Source organism: Chiroxiphia lanceolata, chromosome 20, assembly GCF_009829145.1.
Source record: "Chiroxiphia lanceolata isolate bChiLan1 chromosome 20, bChiLan1.pri, whole genome shotgun sequence".
Lineage (NCBI taxonomy): Eukaryota > Metazoa > Chordata > Aves > Passeriformes > Pipridae > Chiroxiphia > Chiroxiphia lanceolata.
In genome coordinates this window covers 4,288,205-4,314,633 of record NC_045656.1, presented here as the reverse complement: position 1 = coordinate 4,314,633, position 26,429 = coordinate 4,288,205, and the positions used below count along the sequence as shown (strand labels likewise).

General features: G+C 49.3%; 4 protein-coding genes across 4 annotated transcripts; 1 reads left to right on the top strand and 3 right to left on the bottom strand.

Moving 5' to 3' along the window:
* Positions 1 to 86: 86 nt before the first annotated feature.
* C1QBP (complement C1q binding protein) lies at positions 87 to 4,589 on the bottom strand. Its single transcript, XM_032707774.1, is given in 8 exon segments — positions 87 to 519; positions 1,534 to 1,558; positions 1,560 to 1,654; positions 2,478 to 2,548; positions 2,551 to 2,572; positions 3,155 to 3,242; positions 3,625 to 3,778; positions 4,343 to 4,589. Coding segments are annotated over 8 exon segments (834 nt in total). The 5' UTR covers positions 4,572 to 4,589; the 3' UTR covers positions 87 to 369.
* A 1,577-nt stretch (positions 4,590 to 6,166) lies between these two features.
* DHX33 (DEAH-box helicase 33) lies at positions 6,167 to 16,629 on the bottom strand. The gene is given in 14 exon segments (XM_032707684.1): positions 6,167 to 6,479; positions 6,978 to 7,062; positions 7,677 to 7,879; positions 8,433 to 8,560; positions 8,849 to 8,937; positions 9,337 to 9,414; positions 9,416 to 9,494; positions 9,919 to 10,030; positions 10,709 to 10,894; positions 11,523 to 11,626; positions 11,629 to 11,692; positions 12,605 to 12,832; positions 14,041 to 14,201; positions 15,390 to 16,629. Coding segments are annotated over 13 exon segments (1,635 nt in total). The 5' UTR covers positions 15,553 to 16,629; the 3' UTR covers positions 6,167 to 6,479; positions 6,978 to 7,022.
* A 121-nt stretch (positions 16,630 to 16,750) lies between these two features.
* Positions 16,751 to 21,061, bottom strand: DERL2 (derlin 2). The gene is made up of 7 exons (XM_032707685.1): positions 20,948 to 21,061; positions 20,442 to 20,507; positions 20,100 to 20,173; positions 19,573 to 19,666; positions 18,937 to 19,132; positions 18,304 to 18,394; positions 16,751 to 17,611 (listed from the first exon to the last, which is right to left on the bottom strand). Exons 1-7 carry the CDS (start codon positions 21,038 to 21,040, stop codon positions 17,506 to 17,508), a joined length of 720 nt encoding a protein of 239 aa, XP_032563576.1. The 5' UTR covers positions 21,041 to 21,061; the 3' UTR covers positions 16,751 to 17,505.
* A 279-nt stretch (positions 21,062 to 21,340) lies between these two features.
* On the top strand, positions 21,341 to 23,320 carry MIS12 (MIS12 kinetochore complex component). Its single transcript, XM_032707484.1, has one exon. It carries the CDS (start codon positions 21,587 to 21,589, stop codon positions 22,217 to 22,219), a length of 633 nt encoding a protein of 210 aa, XP_032563375.1. The 5' UTR covers positions 21,341 to 21,586; the 3' UTR covers positions 22,220 to 23,320.
* Positions 23,321 to 26,429: the final 3,109 nt, after the last annotated feature.

The following is a 26,429-nucleotide window of genomic DNA, read 5'->3' as shown; positions in this document are numbered from 1 at the left end:
ACAACTGAAAGCACCAGCTAAGAGTGGAACTTTGCAGCTGACAGACACTGGCATCACTTTCATGGCAGGAAGAAGAGAAACCACCCTTTTCAGTGATATGTTGAACAGTTTTTATTCTTCACATTCATTCTTAATTGTACAAAACCCACCACGCAGGGCAAGGCAATTCCAGACTGTGACGTCAGTGAACTTGATCTGGGCTGCAACATAAATACAAATCCCCAAATACAAGTGGGAATCCTCGTTCTCCCATTCTCCAAATTCCAACTTACTCACTCTCTGTGTCCACTGTGAAGATACATTTGGGCATTGCTGGATGAAGCAGACTGTGGAATACCCCACACTTGAAGATAAGTTTCCTAGCCTACCCTACTGGCATTTGACAAAGCTTTTGAGGTCTTCAAGGAATTTAATGTACTCCTGGTGCTCCAGTGCAGTGCTGAGCTCTATTAACTCGTCAGCAAATGTGTTGTCCACTCCTCTGTCAGCCAGGAAATCCATCAAGTGATCATAGAGAGCCTGGAAGCAAGGAACAGGAAACTTCCTTAACAGAGTGGACCTGGCTAGGGGTTGCTTTTAAAATGTCCCCTGGCAGCTGGAACTTCTTCCTCCCAGGAAGATCAGGGCAGCTCCCACAGGAGAGTATTCCCTTCTTGCCAGGCCTGGCCTTGAGTGGAGCATTTGGAGGGAAGGTGCTATGGAACAGGTCATATAAACCCAAACACAACATTACAAACGAGCTGATCCACAGACTTTGGGAGCCATCAGGTGAGTCTGTCAAGGATTACAGAGGCCAAACTCTGCCTGTCCCTCCCACACAGCCACGGCCTTGGGGGGGGAACTGCTTAACACTGTGGAAAGGTGGTATCTCATGTAAATGTTTGTTTGAAAGACCTAAGCCCTTCACAATCATGAACTTTGTTTGTTTCTGTTTCATACACGCTTTTGATTCATTTTCTGCCAGAGAGGGAAAAAAAAAGCAGCGTGGGATGTTCTAGAGCACACTAACCAGTTTTAACACGAGTGCTTCCCAGAGGGATACACTCTAGGAATAAGTTTTAACTGTATGACAGACAGCCACAACTAACAATTTAAGCTTCTGAAAGCCTGGCACTGAGAACATAAGCAGATGCCAGATTCTTGGAGATATTAATTTTCAGTGTTACAGCTGTAACACACACCTGGAAAACCAGGACACAATGTAGCTTTCAGATCCCCCCACAGATGCCTTCATCTACACATGGTATCTGATAAGCTACATTGTTAGACAAATATAAGTTAAACACAAGGACCAGAAGATGCTGAGCGAGTGTGAAAGCATCTCCAGTGTGAAATCAGCCTAGAAAGCCTGGAGCAGAAGGAATCCACGTGTCTGTGTCTGGAATGTCACCGGCACTGCACGGTAACAACCCCCAGTCTGCAGCAGCACCACCCCAGGGAAGCTGGCAGAACAGGGAATCCTTCTCTCAGACATCCACTTTCATTCCCAGTTCAGGAGCCAAGGGACAGAGTTCCCTCTGGAGCAGCACCTACCCAGTCCAGGGAATCCGTGTTGAGGGTAGTTGGTGTCCTTCCAGTCGGACTCTCCAGTGGGCTGGAAACTGACCTCCCGAATGGTGAAAATATCGCTTTCCTCCTCTCCTTCATGGCCAATCTGCAACGGGAGAAGAGATGTGAGACACACAACTAGCTCCAGTGACTGGGCACGCTCAGCCAACCTCGCCCTGAGGCTGGGAATGCTGCAGGAAAACCCCCAGGCCAGACAAGCTGTGCCTCTCCCCTCTCCACACGTGCCTGTGAGGACAAGCACAGCCATGCAGGAGAACACAGGGAATTCCTTGAGCTCCTGCCAGAAGCAACCTGGTGTAAATCAACAGCCTGAGTTTTACAAACAAATAAAAACCTCTGTGGTTCTAAATCTGTCTTCCCACACCTGTCTCACCTTGTCAGGCAGCACTGGCTGCAGAAATACCAGTTAACATTTACAAAGCAAACCACAAAGTTCAGTGTGAACAAAAGCTCTCCGTTTTATTTTTTACCCACATTTTTTTTTTAACCCCTACTTCTCCTTGTGACACCTCACAACACTGACTGGCAAGTTACTGGCACAGTGTATTAAATCTCTTGGTTTGGCCATTCCTGCTCACCCCTCCCAAGTTGCCATGATTTCAGCCCTGCCTCCCTGCTCTAATGTAGTTCAATAAACAGCCCAACAAGCAGCTGATCAGAAACACCAGGGCAGGATGTGAGGAATGCCATGGAACATCTCCTCTCCAACAGTGGTCTTGCAAACATAAAGCCTTTTTTTTTGATTAAAAAAAAAACCAGAGATAAGAGGAGAGTGCATTATTGTGCAGATTCAGAAAAGCAAGAGACTACAAAGACCAGTTAGACCCCAACAGGGGCACAGCTACACCACAGTCAGGCAGGAAATGTGAGCAAGTCCCAGCCCAGAGGTGACACACAGTGATACCAACCTCATCCTCAGGGTAATGGCAGTCCAGAACAAGGGTCTGCTTTGTGTCATCCTTTATAACTTCCACAACAAGTTTGGAGTTGATGTAAGTTCAGGCTAAAAAAAGAGAACAGTTGCATCAGCACTGGAATCTGAAGAGGAGCTGATGCAATCACAGCACAACCACACAGCCCATCCAGCAGAGATTATTCCCTGATGCCTTTCACTAGCCCAGGTTGCTCCAAGCCCCATCCAATCTGGCCTGGAACACTTCCAGGGATAGGGCAGCCCCAGCTTCTCTGGGCAACCTGTGCCAGTGCCTCACCACCCTCACAGGGAAGAATTTCTTCCCCCACCTAACCCTGCCCTTTGTCAGTTAAAAGCCTTTATCCTATCGCTCCATGCCCATGTCCAAAGTCCTCCTCCAGCTCCCCTGTAGCCCCCTTTAGGCACTGGAAGGTGCTAGAAGGTCTCAGATCATCTTAAATCTCTCCTTGTAGAGCCTTCTCACCCTGCTCTGACTTTCTGCAGCAGAGAGGAGGGTCACAGCCAAGTGACAGGCGGGTCTGAAAAACCTGCATTTTATGGCTTAATGCTCCCAAATATCAAGTGAGGGGGGCAAAGAGCCTCAACACTTGAGGGAAAGGTTCCAACTCTCCTCTGTCCCCTTCACTAAAGTGCACATCAAGGTTAAGTTACCTCCTGCTCATCAGGTTTCTGCCCTTCTTGTGTGTCGTCTTCAGCCGAGGGTGGAATGCTGTTATTGATGTTGAATGTAACCGTTATCCTTCAGAAAGAAACAGAAACACTTAAGTTTGAACAAAAAACCCCCCATCAGAGTGGGCACTTGAAGCTTTTGCTCAGAATTCACACAGCGTGAACAACGCGGGTAAGGACACACCTGGGAGAAGCTGCTCCCACCAAGTGCTCTCACAAACCTTTTCCCAGTTTTACTGAACTGTTATTTTTAACGCAGGAAGACCCTGTGAAACTTTGTAACACAAAATACAGTAACAACTGGTGGGGAAAAAAAAAGTGCCTTTGGCCCAAAGCGGTAAAATGAAAGGACTCTGTACCATCCACTTCGGGGGCACGAGCACATGGAGAACCCTGGTCACTGTGATCCACCTGCCCCCAGGCACAGGGAATGGGCCATTCCCAAATCCCACTCACTTTTCCCGGCGATCTTCCGCACCAGCCTGGCCTCCGTGCCATGGACCTCCAGCTCCCAGCCCCCGGAGACCTTGGGCAGGGACTTGTGCTTCTGGATCTTCTTCTCCTCCTTGATCTCGTCCGTCAGGAACTGGGCGAAGGCTTTGTCTCCTGGCGGGGAGAGAAAGGGTGTTAGGGAAAAGGGGGGATTTGGGAAAGCAGGAGTTGGGAAAGGAGGGTTAGGGCAAGGGGAGTTAAAAAGGGGAGAGGGGATTAAGGAAAAAGGGGGAGCTAGGGAAAGGGAGGTTAATAAATGGGTGGGGTTAATGAAAGGGGGTTGAGGAAAAAGTGTGGGTTAAGGAAAGAGGGGAGTTAGGGAAAGGGGAGTTAGGGAAAAGAGGGGCTTAGCGAAAGGGGGTTGGGAAACAGGACGTTAGGGAAAGGGTGGTGGAAAAGGGGAGTTAGAGAAAGGGAAGGCTAGGGAAGGAGAGGGTAGAGAACGGGGGGAAGGTAAAGGCGGGAGTAAGGAAAGAAGTCAGGGTAAAGGGGGGTTTAGGGAAAGAGGGAATGGGGTTAGGGGAAGGGGCGGTAGGGAAGGAGGAAGGGGCAGGCAAAGCCCCCCCGGCCCCACGTGCTGCCCGGGATGTTGCGGAGGGGGGCGCGCACATGTCCGCCCCGCGCCCTCCCAAGGGCAGCAGCAGCTCCGTCCCGTCCCTCCCAGCTCGCCCCGCTCACCCTCGGTGTGCAGCCCCCCGCAGCCGCAGGACACGCGGCCGGCCGAGCCCCGCAGCAGCGCCGTGCGCCCCGCGCCGCCGCCCAGCTGCCACAGCGAGCGCGCCGGGGCGGGCGCGGCCGAGGGCGCGGGCGGGAGGGCGCGGGGCGGCGCGGCCCAGAGCCGGCGGAGGGGCGCGGGCAGCGGCGGGCGCAGCGCGGACACGGCGCGCAGGGAGCGGGCGAGGAGCATCGTGCGGGACTCGGCGCTGAGAGGACGCCCCGCCCCGGAACCGCCCCGGCCTTCCGGGCCCGGCGGGCACCGCGCGGCCCCCGCGCCGCGGGTTCGAGTCCCGGCCCCGGCAGGAAGGAGCGCGTTCCTGGGATACTTTTCCAATGGAAGGCGCTGGGATAGCAGGGAGAGCAAGCGGCCGTCACTCCGGTGAAAACGCAGAGGGAGTTTCAGGGATGCAGAAAACATGTATAGGCTTCATCCCAGACATGATCTCACTCTCTTTATTTTTATATTTATGTATATATATTGTGTATGTATTTTATATATATGTATATATATCTATATATGTGTGCATATATGTGTATACATTTATATATTTATACATATTTTATTTCCTATATATAGGAATATATTTATATATGTGCGTGCATATATGTGTATATTTTTACACATATTTTATATATTTCTATATATTTACGTATATTTTTATATGTGCATATATGTCAATATATGTGCATATATTTATACATATTTTATGTACTTTATATATCTATATATGTACATATAGTTATATTTTATATTTATATTTTATATATTTTTATATATACATATATTTACATTGCTATATATTTCTGTATATAGATTTATACATATTTTATAAATTTCTATATATTTATGTGTATATATTTTTATATATGTGTGCATATATGTCTATATGTATCATATTTATACATATTTTATATATTCTAGGAATATATTTATAGAAATATATGAATATTCATATATATATATAACACACACATGAATAATCATATATGATATATAGAAATGTATTTATATGAACTGTCAGTGTTCAGGCCAGACCATGCCAGCCTCCTCAGAAAAAGGAAAATAAATGTTTTGGGGGGTTTTTTTTTTGCTCCTTTAGCAATGAATATTTTAGAGGGAATGTTGACCAAGGCGATGGCTCCTGGCGTAAAGCATTCCCTTTGTCCAAAGGCTGTTGAGAAGCACAGAAGGCCCTCCTGCTGCTCTCTGCAAGGCTGGAGCAGGAGAGCAGTGACACCACCACATCCCATCAGGATTGTGACACCACCACATCCCATCAGGATTGTGACACCACCACATCCCATCAGGATTGTGACACCACCACATCCCATCAGGATTCTCCCACCACAGCAAAGGACTGGAATGTTAAACTTCCAGCTGCACCCACGTGTTTGAACACTGCACCTGTAATGGCAGAGACCCTCCTGCAGTCAGAGCACAGATTCACTGACCCACATCCCACACCTCCTTAACCCCCCGCTGCTGACGATGAACACGCCTCCCTCAGAACTGAAACCACCAGGGCTGGTCCCTGACTGCCCCACGATCGTTGCTCATCCACACACCTTTGAATCTCACAAAACAACACCGCAGGATTCGGATTCTTGCAGTAACTCCTTTACCCTGCAGGAAAAAATATATAAATCCCTCCTAAATAAATACACTTCAATACCCCGCCTAAACAAAACGCGCGCATATGCAAATTCGTTAGAAAGTAAAAAAAAAATCAGTCTTTTAAGGCAAAACTAAAAGCCCTGAGCCTGCTGGTTGCAGAGAGCCAGGGGTCAGGTCCCTTTGCTGTCCGGAGTTTCCTGCGGAAGTAGTCGGGAGCAGCCTCGTAGAGCCAGTCGGCATCCACCAGGCACAGGTCCCGCATGTAGCAGCGGTTGGTGCGGAGGCAGCCCGTTGAACACCACGCAGGAGGGTCGGCACTGGAACAGCACCGAGGAGGGGTGGATGGCCACGGCTGGTGCGAGTCCACCGTGCTGTAGGTGCCGTCCGGCTGCAGCTCCGGCCGCGTTCATGAACAGGCTGTGGGCCAGGCAGCGCCGGATGCTCCCCGTGTCCGAGCGGGATGACTCCAGAGGACCGACAGCTGCTCGAGGAGACACAGCGGCACCAAAAACATGAATTCTTTCACTTATTTATTCATCTGCATTAAGAGGAGGGGTCTCTTGAGGGTCTCTGGGGCACATTCCTTCCTCAAATTATCCTTTTCTGGTCACAGGCCTCAAAAAAAACCCAGTTTCTTCCCCTTGAGTGCATCCCAGCTCTGTGGTCTGGCCAAGATATACAGAACCACAGAATATGCCAAGCTGGAAGGGACCCACAAGGATCAACCCTGCCATTTTCCCTAAGAAGCCTTCCCAGAGCTCCCCATCTTTCTTCACCTCTCCTCAACCCATTAAGCCCTGCAGCTTTCAGATTTTGGGATGCGACTCCACAGTCAGAAGGTTTACCTGACTGTTCCTGGAAGACTGAAAACAAACCCACATTTTCTTACTCCCAGGACTTGGTGCACAGGGACATCAGTTTGGGGACAAAGAGGAAAATATAAACAGGTGAAACAGAAACACAGTATGGCAGCAAGTTACCTTACACAAATGTCCCTGAGCTGAGCTCTGACTTCTGCCATCAGCCTCATGTTCCTGCCGTTGATAAAGTTCTCTTTGCACCATCCCTGCAGTGGAGACACCAGGAGTTAGTTCACCCCAGCAAAATGACAGCTTTTGGATACCAGCAAAAGCAGGATCCCCCATACAATTTGTCATATTTCTACCCCTGATTACTCCCCTCGTTTAGTATTCCCTCCCACCGTGCTAATCAGGTCACAGTGACAGATGCTGCAAGGAATGGAGTACACGAGTCCACAGATCCAATAAATCAAACTGAGGAGTGGATAGGGCAGGATAAATCCAAATCTGCTGGTAGATATGCTCAGTATTTTGCAGTTAATTCTGTCACAGAGCATGTTTTAGGTATTTATCAAGTCTCAACAACTCTTCCTCCTGTTTCCAGCTGGAACCAGGGAAGGAAGAGGGAAGGAACCTGTCTCTGATTACAGAACGGGCCTCACAAAGCTCTGATAACCAACTACAGCTTTCTGTAGGAACCTCTGGCACTTGAACAGCTTCCTCCAATTCTCCACTTGTAAAGGATGAGTCCTCTTTTCTCACAGCTTTGGGGATGCCTGTTGCACCAGCCAGGGAGGATGCAGGTGTCCCTCTGTTCTGTGCCCAAAGCTCCTCACCCCCCACGAGCCCAGACAGCACCGGCACCCTCGGAGCATCCCACCTTGTGTCCATTGACATTCTTGAAGGCCTGTACACGTTGAGCAGGGTGAGATGATCCCCCTCACTGGAGATGAATTTCTTCCTGACAGCTTGCACTTCATCCCTCTGGGCAGGGGGGTTGTGGAGGACACTGTCCACTGACAGCAGCGACACGATGGTCAGGATCTCCTCGGCCACAGTGGAACTTGGGGGACAGGAGGATGCCTGCAAATCACACCACAAAACTCAATTTGGCTCGACCAAATTCACTTCAGATGGGCAGACTTTTCTCCTCCCTGACAAGCCAGGAACTTTACCAAACATTGCTCAGGACAATTCCATAAACATCTGGGCCCAGGGACAACTGTAAATCCTTCTATAGGCCCACCAAGAATATTTAATAGCAACTGCCATGCTCTTTCCTGAGACTGGCCAGTGCATATTCAGTACAAAGGTGGTGACTGAAATCAGCTACAGCAGCAGACATCTCATGGACCTACTAAACAATCCTGGAAATTGCAAGGAAATTCGCCTCCTTTCAGCTTCAGAGGTGCCAGAGAAAAACAATTCTCTTTCAAGAAACCTCCCTGAATTAAACAACAAATGACAAGCAAACCAACAGGAGGGCTGTAAATAATGTGCATTAATGTACAGCAAATACACCAGTTACAGCTCCAGACAACCCAAATTCCACACCTTGTTTAAGGAGTTCAAAAGAGAAATGCAACAGTACCGAGTACATGATACAAACATCAGTTAATTTGTCTGCAGTTTTTACCTTGGAGAACTTTGGATCCAGAGGAAAGGCTGCCATTTTCTTTCCCAGGGGGGTCAGGACAAGCTGCCCTTCCTTTTGTGTCACAGCTCCCAGCAGGTCCAGCTGATCAATCGCTGCCTGAATGGCATCTGCCAAAACAAGGACACTGGGGCTGTGAGTCTCCTGCCTCTCACTGATGGATGGGAGGGACCTGGTACCACCACTGCCTCTTCCCCTGGCCAGAGGGACCAGCACTTTCCATTTAGAAAAATTAAAGAGTCAAAAAATGTGGTTTATCATCCTCTATCAGGAGATCAAGCACTGTTTCCAATATACCCTGGTTTCCCTTGGCAGTGAAGACACATCTTCTTGTTCTTTATGACTCAAGACTGCTCCCTGCTCTTTTTACCCCCAAGGCTGCCTTTGTAACCACTTACCAGGGGATGGTTTGGACATGAAATCAAAGGTGAGAACGTTGGGAATTTTCAGGGCCAGGAGATGAAGCACCACACTGGCCAAGTTACACCTGCAGAGGCAGAAAAATAAATGGGATGGTTCTCTTCAGTTTTTTTTAATTATTTTAAATTTTATTTGCCTATTAGCTGAGGAAGAGTCCTCAGGTGCATGCTGCAACTTGACAAGAGACTAGTCTTATGCTGCTGGTGAAGCCTTACCTCCGAAACCAGGAAGAGGTGAGTCCAAGATTTGGAGGACAGTCAAGAGAACTATAGCCCTGTGTGTTGGAGACTGAGTGCCCATCTGCCCACCCTGAGCAAACAATTCCTAGATTTTCTGTTTAGTCTCCACACTTCATTTTTCTTAAAAGTCACCCAGACAGCCCCTAGATCCAGTTCTGCTGCTCAGTTCTGCACACAGCTCCAGCTGTGAAAGTACAGCAAAGAGATGTGGCAAGTTCTGTCCTCACCTCTGTATCTCAGGTGTTGTCATTTCATCAAACTTCTCAAAGTCCTCCTCTGTGTAGAGCCTGTAGCAGATCCCGCTTGCTGCCGCCTGCTCTGCCCGTGCGCTGCCAGGCCTGGGCCTTGGACACCTGCTGCACTGCCAGCACCTCCAGACCAGTGTCTGTGCATGGAAAAGCATCACTTCAGTCAATGCACAGCTTGGAAAAACATGGAGGATTAACAATAAAAATTCTGCCATCCAAATACTGCTCAGAGTTCACTTGGTTGAGCTCCTGAAGCGCAGCAGAATATCCCACGCTGTGCCCATGAAGAGAAGATTCGTATTTGACAGATTTTTACCCCCACGTGGCTGGTAATAATAAAAAACCCAACCAACCAACAAACTCAAAAAACAAACCAAAAAAACAAAATCAAACAAAAAAACCCAACCACAAACCCACCATCAAACCACACACCTAAAACTCGCAATATTAATTCAGACAGCACAGAGAGCGTTTGAAATCAACTCTCAGTGGAGCTCATGGCCTCCAGGAACTTGCACAAACCCAAACCCAATCTCTGTGCTGTTCCTCAGAATTCCTAACCAGGGCTGTACTTCTTGGCTTTGACCATTCCTGTGTCCACCACGTATTTTATCCCCGAAATGGTGATGGAGGTTTCTGCAATGTTGGTGGAGAGGATCACTTTGCGACAGCCCTGCAAGGAAGGACAAGTTAAACCCACCTCAGAGTAGCTGCAACAAAGAAATGCTGCTGCTTTGGCCAGTGTGGGCCAAGCCTACCTATCCCTGCAGCACATTGTGACCACACACCTGTGCTTGCTCTGCCAGCTCTCATAAATTAAATAATCTCCATTTTCAAATAGGTTTCTAAAACATGTGCTTACACTTGCAACAAAACCCACCACCAGAACAGCTGTTATCAATATATCAAACGATTTTGGTTTCATTTCTGGCACAACATCTGTATTCTTATTTATCTGCTGAAGAGGTACAAGAGCTTGAGGCAGCCCAACTTCCTTTTCTTACAGCCCTGACAAACATGTCCAGGTTTTCAGCTTTCTTAGTATTTCCCCCATTAACTGCTTTAGCTTTTTGTGATATGGACATAAAATTCCTATGAAATGGGGAAAATGTCGATTCCTCTACCCTTCTGACTGCCTCTAATCTTTCCTTCTTCTCATGATCACATGCATCTGTTCATACCATCACAGTTGTGTTGTCTCACATCACACCAGACCCATTCAGCCTAAAGTCAGTGGACAGCAGTGACTGTTACTGTCAGTACAGATTGCTCTAACCCCTTAAATTCCACATGTTTCTTCCACTCAGGCAAGCAAACAAACTTCTCCTGTTCACCCAGCACATTCCCTCACCTCAGGGGTGGGTTTAAAGGCACGGAGTTGTTGAGGGTGGGGCAGAGAAGCATAAAGAGGCAACACTGTCATCCGTGGGCAGCCCTCGGGGAGATGCTTGGAAATGTCTCGGCAGGTTTTGGTCATTGCTTCGATTTCTTCCTGACCAGTCAGGAAAACCAGGATGTCCTGACATGCAGGTGCTTCCTGGAGCCAGAGGAAAAAGCAAGTTAGGAGGGTTTGGGTAGGGAAGGAGAACTGAAATGATAATGAGATGTGGTCTTGGCAGCAAGGCAGCAAAGCAGGTGAGGAAGAAAGAAAAGACACACATGTGGTGTCATGTATGCAACACAGTCATGAGTTGGAAGGGACACATCAGGATCATCCAATCCAACTCCTGCCTCTGTGCAGGACACCCCAAGAATCCTACCATGTGCCTGACAGCTTTGTCCAAACAGCCTGAATTCCCAGTGGATTCACCAGAGGTGAAGAGTAAATCGCATTTTGTGGGAGTGAGTCTTAACAGGATGGAGGAATTGCTATGTCATTAAATAACTGTCCAGGACAGGCAGGGAAAGCCAGCAAGCACCCAGGTACAGAGCACTCAGGTGAGAACAATGTTCAGGTATTAGAGAGAGAGCTTTGCTTAGCAGTCTCCTTTCAGCTCCAGCCTTGATGTACAGGTCCCAAAATCCCAACAGCAGCAGCATCTTCAAAGCCTCAAATGCAATTTAATTAAATGACAAACCATCTGGCAGCTTGGCAGTCAAACATCTTGGCACAAAATGCCAATCCCTGGTCCCAGAGAAACACAAGCCTGGTGAGATCACCACACCTGGTGGATCTGGAAGATGGACACCAGTGCTGCCTGGATGTAGTCACTCTGACGCTCCTTGGTGTAAAAGATCTCAATGGGATGCTGTCTGCCTTCCAAATAATGACAGGAGCTCCATTGAAGTACTGGGAGAACAGGTCAACATCCATCGTAGCTGACATGATGATGACCTGCAATGTGAGCACAGGATGGGTTAGCACTGCAGTCTCCATCCAGCTGGACACTGCTAAGTCAGGACTAGTCAAAAGTCACCTTCTGGATCCTGAGAACCACGCTTAGAACAGCTAAAAGCTCACAGAGTTTGGGACAGAAGAGAGTGATCTCCCCTTGCTAAAGCCATCAGCTCTTTAACACAAGCATAACATGTTGGTGTGATATGAGTGAAGATGTGTGAAAATTATTTTCTGACATTTAAAAGAGAGCTGAGCACCCAAAACACACCACATCTTCCATCCTGTGCACGGGGGAGGGAAGCAGGAATGTTTTCCAAGGTTGTAAGAGCCCAACAGACAAATCCACTCAAATCCCACACTCCAGCATTACCCAAGGGCCCCAGTCTGCATTTGTGCTCTTCAATGAACAGGATCAGGAGAGGGGCCCATACAGGTCTGCAATGAGCCACAGAGCTGGGCTGTACAATGGTGTGTGGAACGAGACTGTGTGAGAGCCCTGCCAGGCCCTACAGCAAACCCAACACGCTTTCACACAAATCCATGACATGCCCAAACAAATTTGCAATGTCCTTCCCAGGAGTGACCATATCCCACAGCTGCCCCATCAACCAGAGCTCCTGGAGTGCTCTCAGCAGCAGCACCAAAACCTCCCCAACACCACATCTAGGCTAGAGCTCACACCCAAGGGGCTTTGACCAAAAAAAGGCAACATGGAGGTGACCAGGGACCTTGTTCAGGTGCTGTATCAGGCCCACACATCGTAAGTTGGACACCCTTAACTATTCAGATTTAAAAGGACTTTTCAGGAACAGAGAAATGGTCAAGGCTGAAGTTTCAAACACTTGGGAAGGTGCTCACAGCACTCAGAGCCCAAGCCCCACCCTGCCCCTCGCTGCCAGTTGCACACACTTTGAGTGGCTTCAGGCCCCGTTCCTTCCGTTTCCTTTGGGCAGCTTTCACCACTCCAAAGAGCACATCCGTGTGGATTGTCCTCTCGTGGGCCTCATCCAGGATGACCACGCTGTACTTCTGCAGCAGAGGGTCCCCGATGGCCTCCCGGAGCAGCATCCCATCCGTCAGGAACCGGATCCTGGTCTCGGCAGAAGTGCAATCGTCGAAGCGCACGGTGTAGCCAACCTGTGGGAGAGATCACACAGGGGTTACAGGGAGCACCAAGACTTGCCCTTCTCACTGCCACTGTGCCACCAGGAAGGACTGCAAAGCCCTCTGGTCACTGCCTGGGGGCTCTGGGAAGCAGAGCAGTGTATTTGCTGTCTGTGAGCACTTAATCTTGCCAATACAATAACCCACCCAAAGGATGCTCCCAACTGGCTTCTTCCCAACTAGAAGTTCATCACAAATGCTCCAAGTTTCAGAGAATCACAGATTATGCTAAAATAACCTACTGAATGGTCACTTTATTAATTTATTCATCTCTAGATAAAGTAACTATTTCCTTTCCTTCCTCCCCCGCTAGGAGAGACTCTGTGCTCTCTGAAGGTTTTATGTACAGGAAGTCTTTCCACTCCACTTTTCTCTCACAGATTCCCAGACCTGCACAGATTCAGCACTTTGCTCTCCTTGACAGTGACTTTTGATACAGGGAGCAATGGAAGAGAGCACAATGGGGTTTGTTTTATTCATTAAGCAGTATTTTTTCAACTGGAAGAACACAGATACCAATCAAGAATAAAATACCACAGAGACAGACCATGCCTCCCTTCAAGCAGGTAGAGCCACTTTTCTCCATTAATTTAATTACAGAATCACAGAATGTCCTGAGTTGGAAAGGACCCACAAGGATCATCCAGTCTAACTCCTGGCCCTGCACAGACACTCCAACAATCCCACCCTGTCCCTGAGAGCGTTGTCCAAACCCTCCCTGAGCTCTGGCAGCCTTGGGGCTGTGCCCACTGCCCTGGGGAGCCTGGTCAGTGCCCAACCACCCTCTGGGGGAAGAACCTTTTCCTGAGATCCAAGCTGAACTTCCCCTGACACAGCTCCAGCTGTTCCCTCAAGTCCTGTCACTGGTCACAGAAAGCAGAGATTGGAGCTGCAGACCCTGATGAGTCTCCACGCAGTCTCCTCTTCTTCAGCTGGACAAGCCAAGTGCCCTCAGCTGCTCCTTGTACAGCCCCTCCTGATCCTTCACCATCTTCATAGCCTCCTTTAGGCTCCAACAGCTTTACATCTTTCTTATATTGTGGCACTAAAAACCAATCATGACATTAAAACTCTATTACCCCTGTGGCTGTTCTGTATCTTGCCCATTAAGCCCTGGTTTGGCCCCATCCACGCTGCAGCACTAAACCAACTCTCTACAGTTAATCTGGAAACCAACCTACCAGCTTCCCCAGCTCTGTCCTCTTCTCCTCTGCCACTCTGGCAGCCAGGGTGACAGCTGCCACTCTGCGGGGCTGGGTCACAGCAATGAGGCCGGGGTGGCCAATCCCCACTTCGTACAGGTACTGAGGGAGCTGAGTGGTCTTCCCTGAGCCTGTTTCTCCTAAGGAACAACAAGGGAATATGTTGTTTGTTTTTTTTTTTCCCCTTTTACAGCATCATCAAATGAAAAGTCCTGACTCATGTTTTCATGTTTACTTTTAACTCTATTTCAGGATGGGGAGGCTGAAGGCAGGAAGAGAAAGTCACACCACAGAGCAGTGGCAGGTCAGAGACAGAACCCAGCGCCCTCCTCTTGCTGCTCCTGCAAAGCTTCTTCCACCCCAGTGCTCTCCAGCCACACTCTGGGTTAGAAACATATTCCAGCCTGTCTGGAGATGAAGTGTCTGTGACACAGCCAACACAGGTGAAAAACATGCAGAGCAAGGACAGACACTGATTTGGGTTATACACAAATCTACACATACTGTGAAGTTTCTCAGTAAAGCTGAAAGCAAATTAAACCCAAGCTTTGGTCACAACAGCAAGAAGGGAGTGCAGGCTTGAGGCTCTTAAAGGGGCTCTCAGGGTACCAACAACCACCAAGTGTTTCCCTGCACCTCCCTGAAATCAGAGAGGGTCCCTCAAGCCCAGGGGAATGTCTTCTCCACCCACACAGCACCAGCAAACAACACAAACACCACCCCATTCCCCACAGGGGTACTTCCAACACCAGCATGAGACATTCAGAAGGGTGGCACCAAGCAGAGCAGAATCCACAGCCAAACTGTGAGCACTGCAGCTGCAGGCTGAGAAAAGCACAAGTGGGCTTTTTATCTCACTCTACAGCTGCAAAATGTTAAGTGGCATATCAGAGTGTGTATTTAGCCAGCAAGAATGGCAATATCAGGATTAGAGGGAGGAAAGGAAATAAACACAGTCACATCTATCAGCTACCATGGCTGATGGGTTATTTTTTTAAGGGTGCACTAACTGAAGTGAAATACAAAACATTTTTCATTTAATTCCAATAAATGCTGGGTCTTTAGACTTCCAGATGGAAAGCTGTATGTCGTCAGCTCCTGAAAGTCTGACGAGAAGCTTACCAGTTCTGGGCACAGAGAAAGCATAATAAAATCAGTGAAAAACCCTGAAAACGCAGTTGAGGAGACACTTCTGAAGAGGAGAGTATTGCCATCAGGTTTTGACCGAACTCCATAAAAACGAAGTCCCCGGCTACCTTAACCAGCCAAAGCTCAAGAATAACAATATTACTCGTTCACCACATCCCGGAATTGCCCCCGGCACTCACCGATGAGGACGGCGCTGTCGAGGCGGCGGAGCCGGGCGAGCAGCGGGCCCCGGGCGGCGGCGATGGGCAGCGAGCGGCGCTGCACGTGGGCGGGCGGTGTGCGGCCCTGGGGCTGCGCCGCCTTGAAGCGCTTGGCCGGCGGCCCCTCACGGTCCTGAGCCATCGCCCCGCTCTGTCCCGGCCCGGGCCGGGGCTCTCCCGTGGTTCCCGCCGGGCCCGTCCCGTCGGGGCCACGCTCCACGGGCTCCCCGGCGCCTCCGTGACGTCACCGCGCCGCCGCGGGGCATCACGGGAGTTGTAGTCCTGGTAGCCACGGTGCCGCCGCCATTTGCAGGGCTCAGGGGTCCCGGCGCCCCTCGGGAAAAACCCCTCGGGACCTTCAGAAAACATCTTGGGAAAAAACCCCTCGGAAAGCCTCCGACCTCAAACGGCTGCCAAATCCAGCCAAAACGGGCAAAGAGGCGCCTGCAGGCAGTGCCTTGTAGAGGCAAGGTCGAGACAATCCAGCGATTCCTGACTTGTCCCAGTAATAAGCTACCTGTCCCAGTAGTACCCCTGCGAAGGGCTTCCTAAGCACTGAATTAAAAAAAAAAAATAAAAGAATAAGGTTTTCATCTAATCCCTATCTCATAAGCTATGCCAAACAACACTGGCCAAAACGCTTTAACTCTTGCTGTCTACAAGTACTAAAAGTTCTGTAAACAATCACAACTCCTCCTCAAAAAAAACCAGACCGAAAAACCCCATCCATAAGAAACCCCCCCCCCCCAAACTCCCTTAGGTTCTTATAAACTTTAACAGATAAAAATGTAAGTGGTCTCACCCATTTTGTTTATCAGGCTCTAACACGGACAAAGCATTTCCCCTGCGGTTCCCACACGTTCATGCCCTGGGCTGTGAACAAGTTAAAACCTGTAGCCAGTTTTTAAAAACTACAAAATCTGTGAATAAATGAGATAATCACACGTGTCAGGGGCGAGCCCATTCTCCAAAATTTAGGAGGAAGATGCAGCTTCAATCTCTTTTTTATCTATTATGCTATCATCAATAAAACCCACCCAGTAGAGTCCATAAAATTTAAGAACAGTTGGACTCCAAATTCCTTATGTGGCTCCTCAGAGATATTTACAATCAAGATAACTTTAAGCTAAATCCCACTCAGTGTCACTGGCCTGCACTGGACACGTGTCCCACACCAAACTTCGTACACAGACCACGGATTTCACATCCTGAGCAGACAAACCCATTTCCTGGAAAAGCCTTCCACTAACCCTGCCCCTTCAAAGACTTGCTTTTCCCAGCCTCTGTTTTTTCACCTGCTGCCTCAAGGCCACAGGATTATACAAAGGATTAACCAAAAATTATCCACAAGACATTTTATTCAACTCATCATCTGAGATACTCGAGCAGTTCTGGCTCCAGACAAGTTGTGCTTCCCCAGTGCTGCAGGTCATTTAATGCCTGTGAGCAGTGGGCACCAGTGGGGGTGGATTTTGGAGACCCACCAGTCAGACTCAAACCTGGGCACCTGAAAAGCCACCAAAATGCCATCTTGGCCTGCAGAACATCCCAGAAACCCAAGTGGCAGAGGGGAAAAGCTGCATGTTGTATTCCTTATGATTCAAAGACGACTGGAGACAACAGCACCTCAGATTAGAAAAACCTTTTGCCATTGAAATAGTGACTTAGACTTTCAACCATCTTGTAGTTGTTTTATCCAAGAATAAAAAGCGAGTTAAAACCCAAAAGTTGGGTTTGTCCCCTGTAAAGTTTCCCAGAGAGTTTCATGTATCAAAGAACTTGAAAAAAAATGCTTTAGAAATCACTTGGAACAAGTACTCGTGGTCTTATTAACTGAAGCTGACAGGAAGCGGTTTCCAGTTTTAAATTTTTGGCTCCACTGGATTAGATTTATGTCCAGCACAGTAAATTCCCTGATTGGGAAGGACGCTGGAATTGTCTTGGATTAGACAGCCATTTCATAAAGTGCTTGTCTTCAAAACCATAAAGCTGTCAGGAAGTGTCCTTTCTGTGGTGGGGAAGGGGAGTCCCCACATGGGCCCTGCTCCAGGCCAGTCTGTCCCAGGGGTGGTGGGGTTTTGGCACAGGCACCAATTTACCCTCCGAGCCGTTGACCTTCTCCCCACGCAAATCCTCCCGGCCGCTCCTCTGGCAAGGGGTTGTAATTAGGATCCTCTTCTGGTGTGTCAAATATTGCTTTCCTGGAAAACAGAAAGATTTTTTTACTTCCCCCTTAAAATAAGTGTTTCACAATGAGGCCAAAACCGCTCGAATTCTGCCCGTGGAACAGTGCCCTGCCTCGGGAACAGCACTGGGATTTACAGCCCAGTCACACTTGCTCTCCAATTCACTGGGGAGAAGGTTTAGGATTGTGTGTCCAAAGCTGAGGAGGTTCAGCTTCTGACCCAGGATATTCTAGGATTCTATAAAATGATCATCAGAGCTGTTCTGGGAGAGCCTCTGCACAAGAGGGAACTGAGCAGGAGCAGCACCACTCAATACAACAAACCCCGAAGAGCTGTTTTCCATAATTCTGAAGTGAGGATGACTTACAGAAAAAACCCAAACTATTAGGTTAACACCTCAGTCTGTTCACACCCAGCAGCTTTGGTGCCACTACAGGCAGAGCTCAGCCAGCAAAGCCTTGACAAGTGTTACCAAAGAAACCAAAGGTTAAACCCTTTAGCCCTTCTCCCAAATTAGTTCCCACTTACACAAATGCCAGATCCTCCTCCCTTGTTTAGTAACACAAGTTCAATAAAAAAATCAGCTACAGACAAGCCCCAATTCTGTCTCTGCCCAACTGACCAGAAGTTGATGTGGCTGGATAACACACAGTTTTCCAGACAAGCACTTTTTCCACGTCTGTTCCAAAGCAGACACCAATACTCACAGGACAGACGGTGTTCTCAGGAGCCTCCCACCACCAGGCTGATTGGGAAAGACATCCTCTAAGAAAAAATAAATGTGCCCAACAGCAATGCCTGGTGTTAAAACAAAAGTCAAACGGTGATTTTTTCAGTATTTCTCCTTTACAACTTTCAACTGCTTCACTGGAGTTTTCAGGAAATTAAAACACACATTGGTTCTTTCCCAGAAAATATTATGGTGTGGAAATAAAAACCCAAGGAAGCAACCTAACATCAGCTGAAAAGCTTAACTTACACTATAAAGTGTTAATACATGTAAAACTGCTTGTCATTACTAAACATACTTCTGTTTTGGTTTTATTAGAGTTGATAGATTAGTAGTACAAACTGTTTTGCTTCAGTAGACTGATGCTTTAATCAGATGATGCATCAGGGCTGATTCCAAGCAATAAAAAGCCAAAGCATCAGAAGCTCTTTCCATTCTTGTGACAGCACAGAACAGGCTACAATGTTTAGAAACCAGAAAAGCCTGGTATAAACACACTAGATGAACTAACACAAGTATTAGGGCATTTAGCCCTTGGATTTTTCCACATCTGGTGTTTCACCCAAAACATCAGGAGGAGCAGATCCTTGTGCTTCTTGCCATTGCTTACCCAGGAGATCCACAATGATGGAGTTCCCCAAAAGCAGTGAAAAGCCCATCAACACCCAGGGTAGAAAAGGGGCTTGAAAGATGAGGAGACCAAAGAAGTTCATGCGGACGTAGGGATTCCGGCGGCTCCAGACGTACACCAGCATGATGGTGAAAGCCTGGCCCAGGAAAACCAGGTTCACAAACAGCCCAAAAAGCTGTGATGGATCATTAAGGAAACAGTTATCAGGTCAAGCACGAGAGGAACTTCACAGCTTAGCCTGTAATCCCATGTTTTCCGCGCAACTGGTAACTTCACCTTCCCAGGTTCATGTAAATCAAATGCTAGGTGGAGTACCTGCAGCATGAATAACCTCATTAAAGCATAATTTAATTTTTCATAGACAACCTGAGCATGATTTCACACCTGAGCAGTCCCCTGATAACCTCACTTTCATGATCAAGCAGTAAAAAGGCTGAAAACCAGCAACAACCACAAAGCATTAAAACCACCTTAACAAACGCTGTTATTCCTCGTACTTCAAACAAAATACATTCATCTAAGAATTAAGATAAAAGATAAAAATCACGGTTTCAGTTCTCATTCACACATCTTTCGCTTTACCAGAGGAGTCTGGAATTGAAACAGAAAGGATACAGTCATTAAAAGTCCTCCAAAAAGGAACATAAATACAAAATCTGCTGTCCGACCCCGGAAAGAGCCTTCCTCGAGCATGCGGCAGTACCGGTATCTGAGGCCACAGGTCAGGAAAATCTCATGGCAAATCAGTTTAAAGACAGATCCAAGAGGAAAAGGAATCAATTATGCATCACCTTAAACCTTTTTATTCACTTACTGCATCAATCAGCTCTTTCTGGACACTTCAGTAGAGAGGGGGACCCACGAGACAAAGAAATTACCTGCAATTTTCACCTGTACGTCAGCACCAACCTGAAGGCTCAGGTTTGTGCAGGTCTTAACACCACAAAAGCAACTGGAAAAATTCTTAGGAAGGAGATCCCGTGGATTCCCAGTCACGGCACCAGTGAATTGACATTGCTGCACTCCCAGGAATTTTATGGTGAGGCAGAACTGAACCTCTGCCTGTGTGCATGTCCAGCAACATTCCTGCACTCTGGAGCTCTGCTCGCCCAAGGGAACCCAACCAACTCGATGAAGGATACAAAAAGATCATGTTAAATAAAAAGTTAAAGCCAACTGGTCCAAAGAATAAGTAGTTTGTGATTAACCTCCATATCTGGAAATAAGACAAATACAAGGACTTTAAACATGACAGCTTATGTTTATTGTCTAATTAGATAAGCGAGTAACAGTGAAACTGAACTCTCCTTTACAGACAACAAATTTCAGACCTGTGTCAAGCTACAGTGATTTGCAGCTTTTCAGTAGCTTTTTTAAAAGTCTATCTCTGATATGAAAAGCTGTAACACCCAATTCTGAGAAGATCAGCACTTCCAAACTCTACAGCGTACTTTAAAACCTCCCACGCTTCAGAAAACACTTACTTGAAAGTGCTTAAATATTAACTCGGGGTTGAAATACAGCTGGAAGGGCGTGATAAGTTCTAATTGCTGGAAAAGAAGAGAACATTTTGATGGGATCAATACAAGAAAAATGAAATTAAAAACACCCAAACACATCCGAACCCCAGTAACCCCTTCCTCTGTGCCAGAAGAGCCCAACAAGTCTTTAATCAGCACAAGTGAGCTGTGGAGAGAACTCCTTCACCCCCTCGCGTTGTTGTTGTTTATTTGCGCTCTGCACCTTCCCGGGGCAGGTTTTTGGGGATCTCCTCGCTCGGGGGGCCCTGAGGGATCCAGACTTGGCTCCCCTTCCTGAGGGCTCCTCTCCCACGGCTCCGAGCGCCCAGCGAGCCTCACCCCGCTCCCCCTCACAACCTCCCTCTGGGGCATCCTCCCGCCCCACTCCCTGTGCCCCTCCTCGCCCCTCTGCCCCGCGGCCCCGTGAGGCGGCGCGGCCCCCCGGGGAGGGCCCGTGGCCGCGCACTGACCACGGCGGCGGTGGTGAGGACGCAGGCGGTGGTGTAGGCCCGCGTCACGGGCGGCACCTGCAGGTACTCCTGCCGGAACGTCTGGTACGCCATCTTGGCGCCCCCGCCCCGCCCCGCCCCGCCGCCCTCAGCGCCCGCACGACGCTCCGCGCCCCCATTGGCCGAGCCGCCAGAATCCGCGCTGCCGCTACGCGCTCCCATTGGCGGAAACGCGGCGCCCTAGCGCTACCCCGCGTTTCTATTGGTCGAGCGGCCAGAGCCCGCCCACCGCTCCGCGCCCTCATTGGCGCCGCGCTTTGCCCGCCCGGCGAGGGACGGAGCGCTCGGTGATTGGGCAGCGCTGGTGCCCGCGCGGGTGCTGATTGGCTGTGGGCGGGGGCGCCCTGAGGGCGGAGTTTGAGCGAGGCGGGAAACGGCGGAGGCGGCACCGCCGGGATCGGGATCGGACACGGGCACCACACGGGACACCGGGATCGGGCTCAGGCACCGGAGATCGGGCACCAGGACCCTACCCCACACCGGGCACCGGCGATCGGGCACGGCCTCAGGCTCCACACCGCGCTCGATCCGCGGCCCCCGAGCGGCAGGGGCGGCCCCACTTCCCCGGTAGCGCCCTGCGGTTCCCGGCTCCCCTCAGCCATGTCGGTGGATCCCATGGCCTACGAGGCGCAGTTCTTCGGGTTCACCCCCCAGACGTGCATGCTGCGCCTCTACATCGCCTTCCAGGACTACCTGTTCGAGATGATGCTGGTGGTGGAGGGCGTGATCCTCAAGAAGCTGGACGCGATCCCCGGCTGCCAGATCAGCCCTTCGCAGATCCGGAAATGCACCGAGAAGTTCCTGCTCTTCATGAAGGACCACTTCGACAAACTCTTCGGCAGGATGGAAGAGGTGCTGCTGCAGCTGGTGCTGAACATCCCCAGGAACGTGCTGCTGCCCGAGGACAGGGTGCACGAGCAGTATCCCTACGGCAAGGAGGAATTCCAGGCGCTGCAAGAGGAGCTGCAGCAGCTGCAGCAGCAGTGCAGGGCCGAGGCGGCCGCGGGGGAGGCTCTGAGGGCCGAGCTGGAGGAGCAGAAGGCTGTCACGGCAGAGCTGGAGAAGATCTTGCAGTGTTTTGATGGGCTTGAGAACATCTGCAGGGAGCACGGGATCGGCAACTTCAAGGAGAGCTTGGCCTTCCTGACACAGAACTCTAAGAAGCTGCAGGATGTGCTGAAAGAAGTCAAGGAGAAGAGCAAAAAAATGGAGCAGCATGAGCAGTTATTGTAATGGAAATGCTGGAAAGGCAGCAGAAGTCGTTTAGAGAGCTTGCTTATATGGTAGAGGCTTGTCTTTCCCTTACTCCTCTCATCCTGCCAGGATCTGGACTAAAAGTTGAACTCCCTAGGGAGGAAATCCTGTAAAATGTAACTCAGCTTGGCGATCTGGAATAAATTTTGGGTTGGATAACCTGGATGTGAAGGTGCCTTCCTGGCCATTGAACGTTACCTTTGAGCACAACACAGCACGTGCCTATTTTAAGGATTATAAAAAACAGTCTCATTAAGACTTGCAGGAATGTTTTGGTGGGTTTCCAGTCTGATGGCAGTGCAGGTGATGGTGTCACGAGGACATGGGGACTTTTCCAGCTCCCCAAGGAGTTGCCTGGCACTGGCTGTGATGCCTTTCCCTGTGTTTGAAAAGCCAACAAGTAGGAAGTGCCTGGAGGAGAACAACACAGGGATGCTGTTGGCAAGGCTCTGATGGGATCTGTTGGCATCAAGCAGAATTTTAGCCCAGGTTCTGGAATCTCAGGGTTCCTCACCACTCCACGTGTGCTTGCAGAGAGGGAACTTGTGTTTCCCTCCAGGGAAGCCACTGGAGAAAATGAGCACCTACTTGAGCTTATGTTGCTTTGCAGATATGTTTTGTTGGTTTGTTTTTATTTTTGTTGCCCAGTGTCCTTTTTGTACTGAATAGCTGAGGTCTTTCTATTCATGTTTAATCAAATTTTCCTGTAAAATTGTTGTGAAGACTGATGAGCTTGAGTTCTTTGAGCTCACTTAACAAACCTTGTTCTCTCTGTACATAATTCAAAATCCCTGACAGTCTGTGCATCCTTCCACAGTAGGTTTTTATCTCCTGTTTAACCCTATCATTATATCAATATTAATTTCTACTTTATTAGCATAGAGGTTTAAAAGGCAATAAACTTGTGAATCGTTTTGGAGTGACCGCAATAAAAAAAATGTATTAAAGACATAAAATACACTTTGGAATTCTTTCTTCCCTGACTTCTGAAGGCCTCAGCTGGATAAAACCAGTGTCTTGAACCATTATTGCCTTGGTGTGGGACTGGAGACTTGTGAGTTCATGCAATAAAAAATGACTCAGCAGCCACTCCTCAGATCCTCACAGAGGGAATTAATGTCTGATCTTGAGCTCCAGACCTCTGCAGGAATGTTGGTGTGTGTGGAAATTATTGTTCAGGGGAGGAAAACAATAGGGAATAAGGTTAAAATTGACTTGCTTAATGACTTCAAAGTTACCCAGTGTTCCCTAACCTGAAGAGTAGAAAAATGTGATTAATGCAACATCCTCTGTAGAGAATCTCACTGCAAAAAATGTGTCTTTTTCTACCATTACCATCAGTTTTGTTGCAAAATCAAGAAACTGCTGTCTGTAGATTGACTGCAAATATGTAGATATTGTTTCATTTAACGCTAAATTGGGCAGAGGAACATGCAGAAGATCTCACTTGGCAGCAGAGGGCACCAGCAGCCCGGCCCAGGGCTCGGCTCCACAAAGGCTTGGTCTGTTTTTCCCTCGCTGTGTAACTTTCCTGGGCACCGACAATTATCGTGTCTCCTCAGAGGAATCAGGGTTTTTATCCTTAATTAACAGGAGACACTTTTCCTGGGTGCTTCCTGCCAGGAGTGACCACCCACGTGTTTGCAGGAAGCTGGATCCTACCCAGTTCATACCCCCCGACGCTGTATTTTCCTTTAAAAGAGGAATTATTTCCATCTTCACTCTTTTCTCCTCTCCTGACCCAGCAGCTCCCACCGTGCCAGGGTCCTTCCCAGCCCATTCCTCCCAGCTGGAAGGGCAGGGGAGCAGGGAGGACTGGGCATGATGGTTGTGCTGGGCTGTGCCTGACTGCACCCACCACCTGACCCTGGGATTTTGGTTTGCTGCTGTATCATCAAACAGGGATATATGATAAGAACTAAATCTGATACTGAACATCCCACCCTCCTGCTGTGGAAATCCACCCACACCAGCCTCTCACCCTCCTGGGAATGCCCCTTCCTACCTGCTCCCAGAAGTGACGTCCTGCCACGTGTGCTCCCGTCACTCCGGTCACCACAGTTAAATATTTCACAATAAATTATATCCCGATGCTCCTGGAGCGGTGCTGGAGGCACCTTTGGCCAGGACCCACCACCCTCAGGCAGCAGACTTGTGGAAGCACAGAATTGCTGGGGCTGGAAAAACCCTCTGGGATCACTGAATCCGACCAGCGCTGCCACGGCCACCACTGACCGTGTCCCCAAGTGCCACATCCGCATTTCCCATGGGACTGGTGAGGCATTTCCAACCCCAAATCACATCCGTGTGTTTTTGGTGTCCCTCAAGGTTCAGACCTCTCTGAGCAGCCCCACATACCTCGGATCCATCCTCAGTGGCCTCCCTGTCCGCCGTTGTCCCGCTCTCCAGCGGCTCCCATCCCTCCAGAGGCAGATCCAGAGTGCTGGAGCAGCAGTGCCCATGGCACACGTCCCATCGGTGGCAGCAGCACAGGCACAAGGCAGCAGGGACAGCTGGCACCAGGCTGCTGCAGGAGCAGGACCTGGGGCTGGCTTGGAAAGGAAGGGGAGAACTTCCACCTGGATGATTTTAATGCTCCTTTTCTCTCCCTGCTTGTGCCGAGCCGGAGGATTCAGAGCCCCAGGCTGGGAATGAGGTGCTTTGTAACACCCGAGGTAAGAAACACAACCAGCTGTTGTTAAAATGTTACCAAGAGCCATTTGCAGGGGAAACAACCTCATTGTTGGGCTCTTGGTCCAAGGATCCCCCCTCAGCAGAGCTGGGGTCTGAGGGGAACAAAGCCACTGGTTTTCCTACCAGGATAACACACAGTCCTGATCCAGGGACATGCAGGAGCCCCAAAACTCCATGGGGCTGGGCACCTGGATCCACCTTTGGATGGGGAACAGCTTTGAGCCCAGTGGCTACGGGACTATCAGGCTTCCAGCACAACCCACTCCAGGGAATAAAAGCATTTGCAGCTGGATTTGCAGCAGGTCAGGTGAAGCAGGGAAGGAGCCAGCACTGTGTCCCAGGGGTGGTGCTGTCCCCAAAATGTCCTGCAGACCCCTGGGGTTCAGTACTCGGTATAAGGGGGAAAAAGAAGAATAAAATCAAGAATATTTCTGGCAGCTTTCACAGCCTGTTGGAGCACTCAGGGCTGGGCAATGCAGCCCTCCTTGACTTAGACACTGAGTGATGGTGTAATTAGCAGCCGTTAATGAACCCACACCTGGCAAAATGCCAGCCTGGGGTTGGGGAAGGGGGGGGTTACCATATGCCTCCTCATTAAAAGCTTTAATTACAGGCAGGAAATGCTGGTGGCAGCCACACACTTTAATTGCCTCACCTCAAGCTGGCGGTGGGTCAGCTCCTGCCTTTGCCATCCCAGGGGCTCCCATTCCCGTCCCCATCCCACAGCAGGGCTGGAGGGACCAACGGGGTGGGGGAAAACGATAATTTTTCATTATAATGATGAAAAAACCCCACGTTATTCCAAAAAATTTTTCTTTCACGGGGATTTTGGCTGGCACAGACTGAGCAAGAGCATCTCCCCTCCTGAATAACCACGTGGAACCCCTCCAAATAAAAACTAATAGAGACGGACAGGCAGGGAGGCAGAGACAGCTGGGTGCTGGGAGTTATCCCAGCTGGTGAGAGCAGCAGCGAGTCCCTAATGTGTTTGCACATCACACACCGTGAAATCGGGGGGGAGGGAACACACCAAGTGCCCCGGCGGGATTTCCAGAGAGCTGCCCCGGGGCCGCCTCCCCCCGCACCCCAGAGCTGGCAATAAAATAAATGGGGCACAGAAAATGGGCATTCAGCTCCCATTAGTGGCAAAACAGTGATTTACTCAAGCGAAGAAACCCGGTGGGGGCTTGGTGCTGATGGCTCCTGGCCCTGTTTGCTGGACCTCCCTGGAAAGTGCTTTAGAGAAGAGCACTGTAAATGCTTTTTCCTGCTCAAGGAGAAGAAAAGAAAAAAACATGGAAAAGTTTGGCAACAAAGGAATCACTTTCATAAATGAGATTAATTTTTTTCCCCCCTAATTAAGCCACAGGAAAGAGGGAATGGGATTAAAGAGGTTCTGCTGGAGGGAAGCCTTGGAGGCAGCTGTGCTCGATGTGGAGCAGCATGGAAAACAATAAAGGGTGAAGTTTATGATTCCCCTTTGCTGGGGACAGGA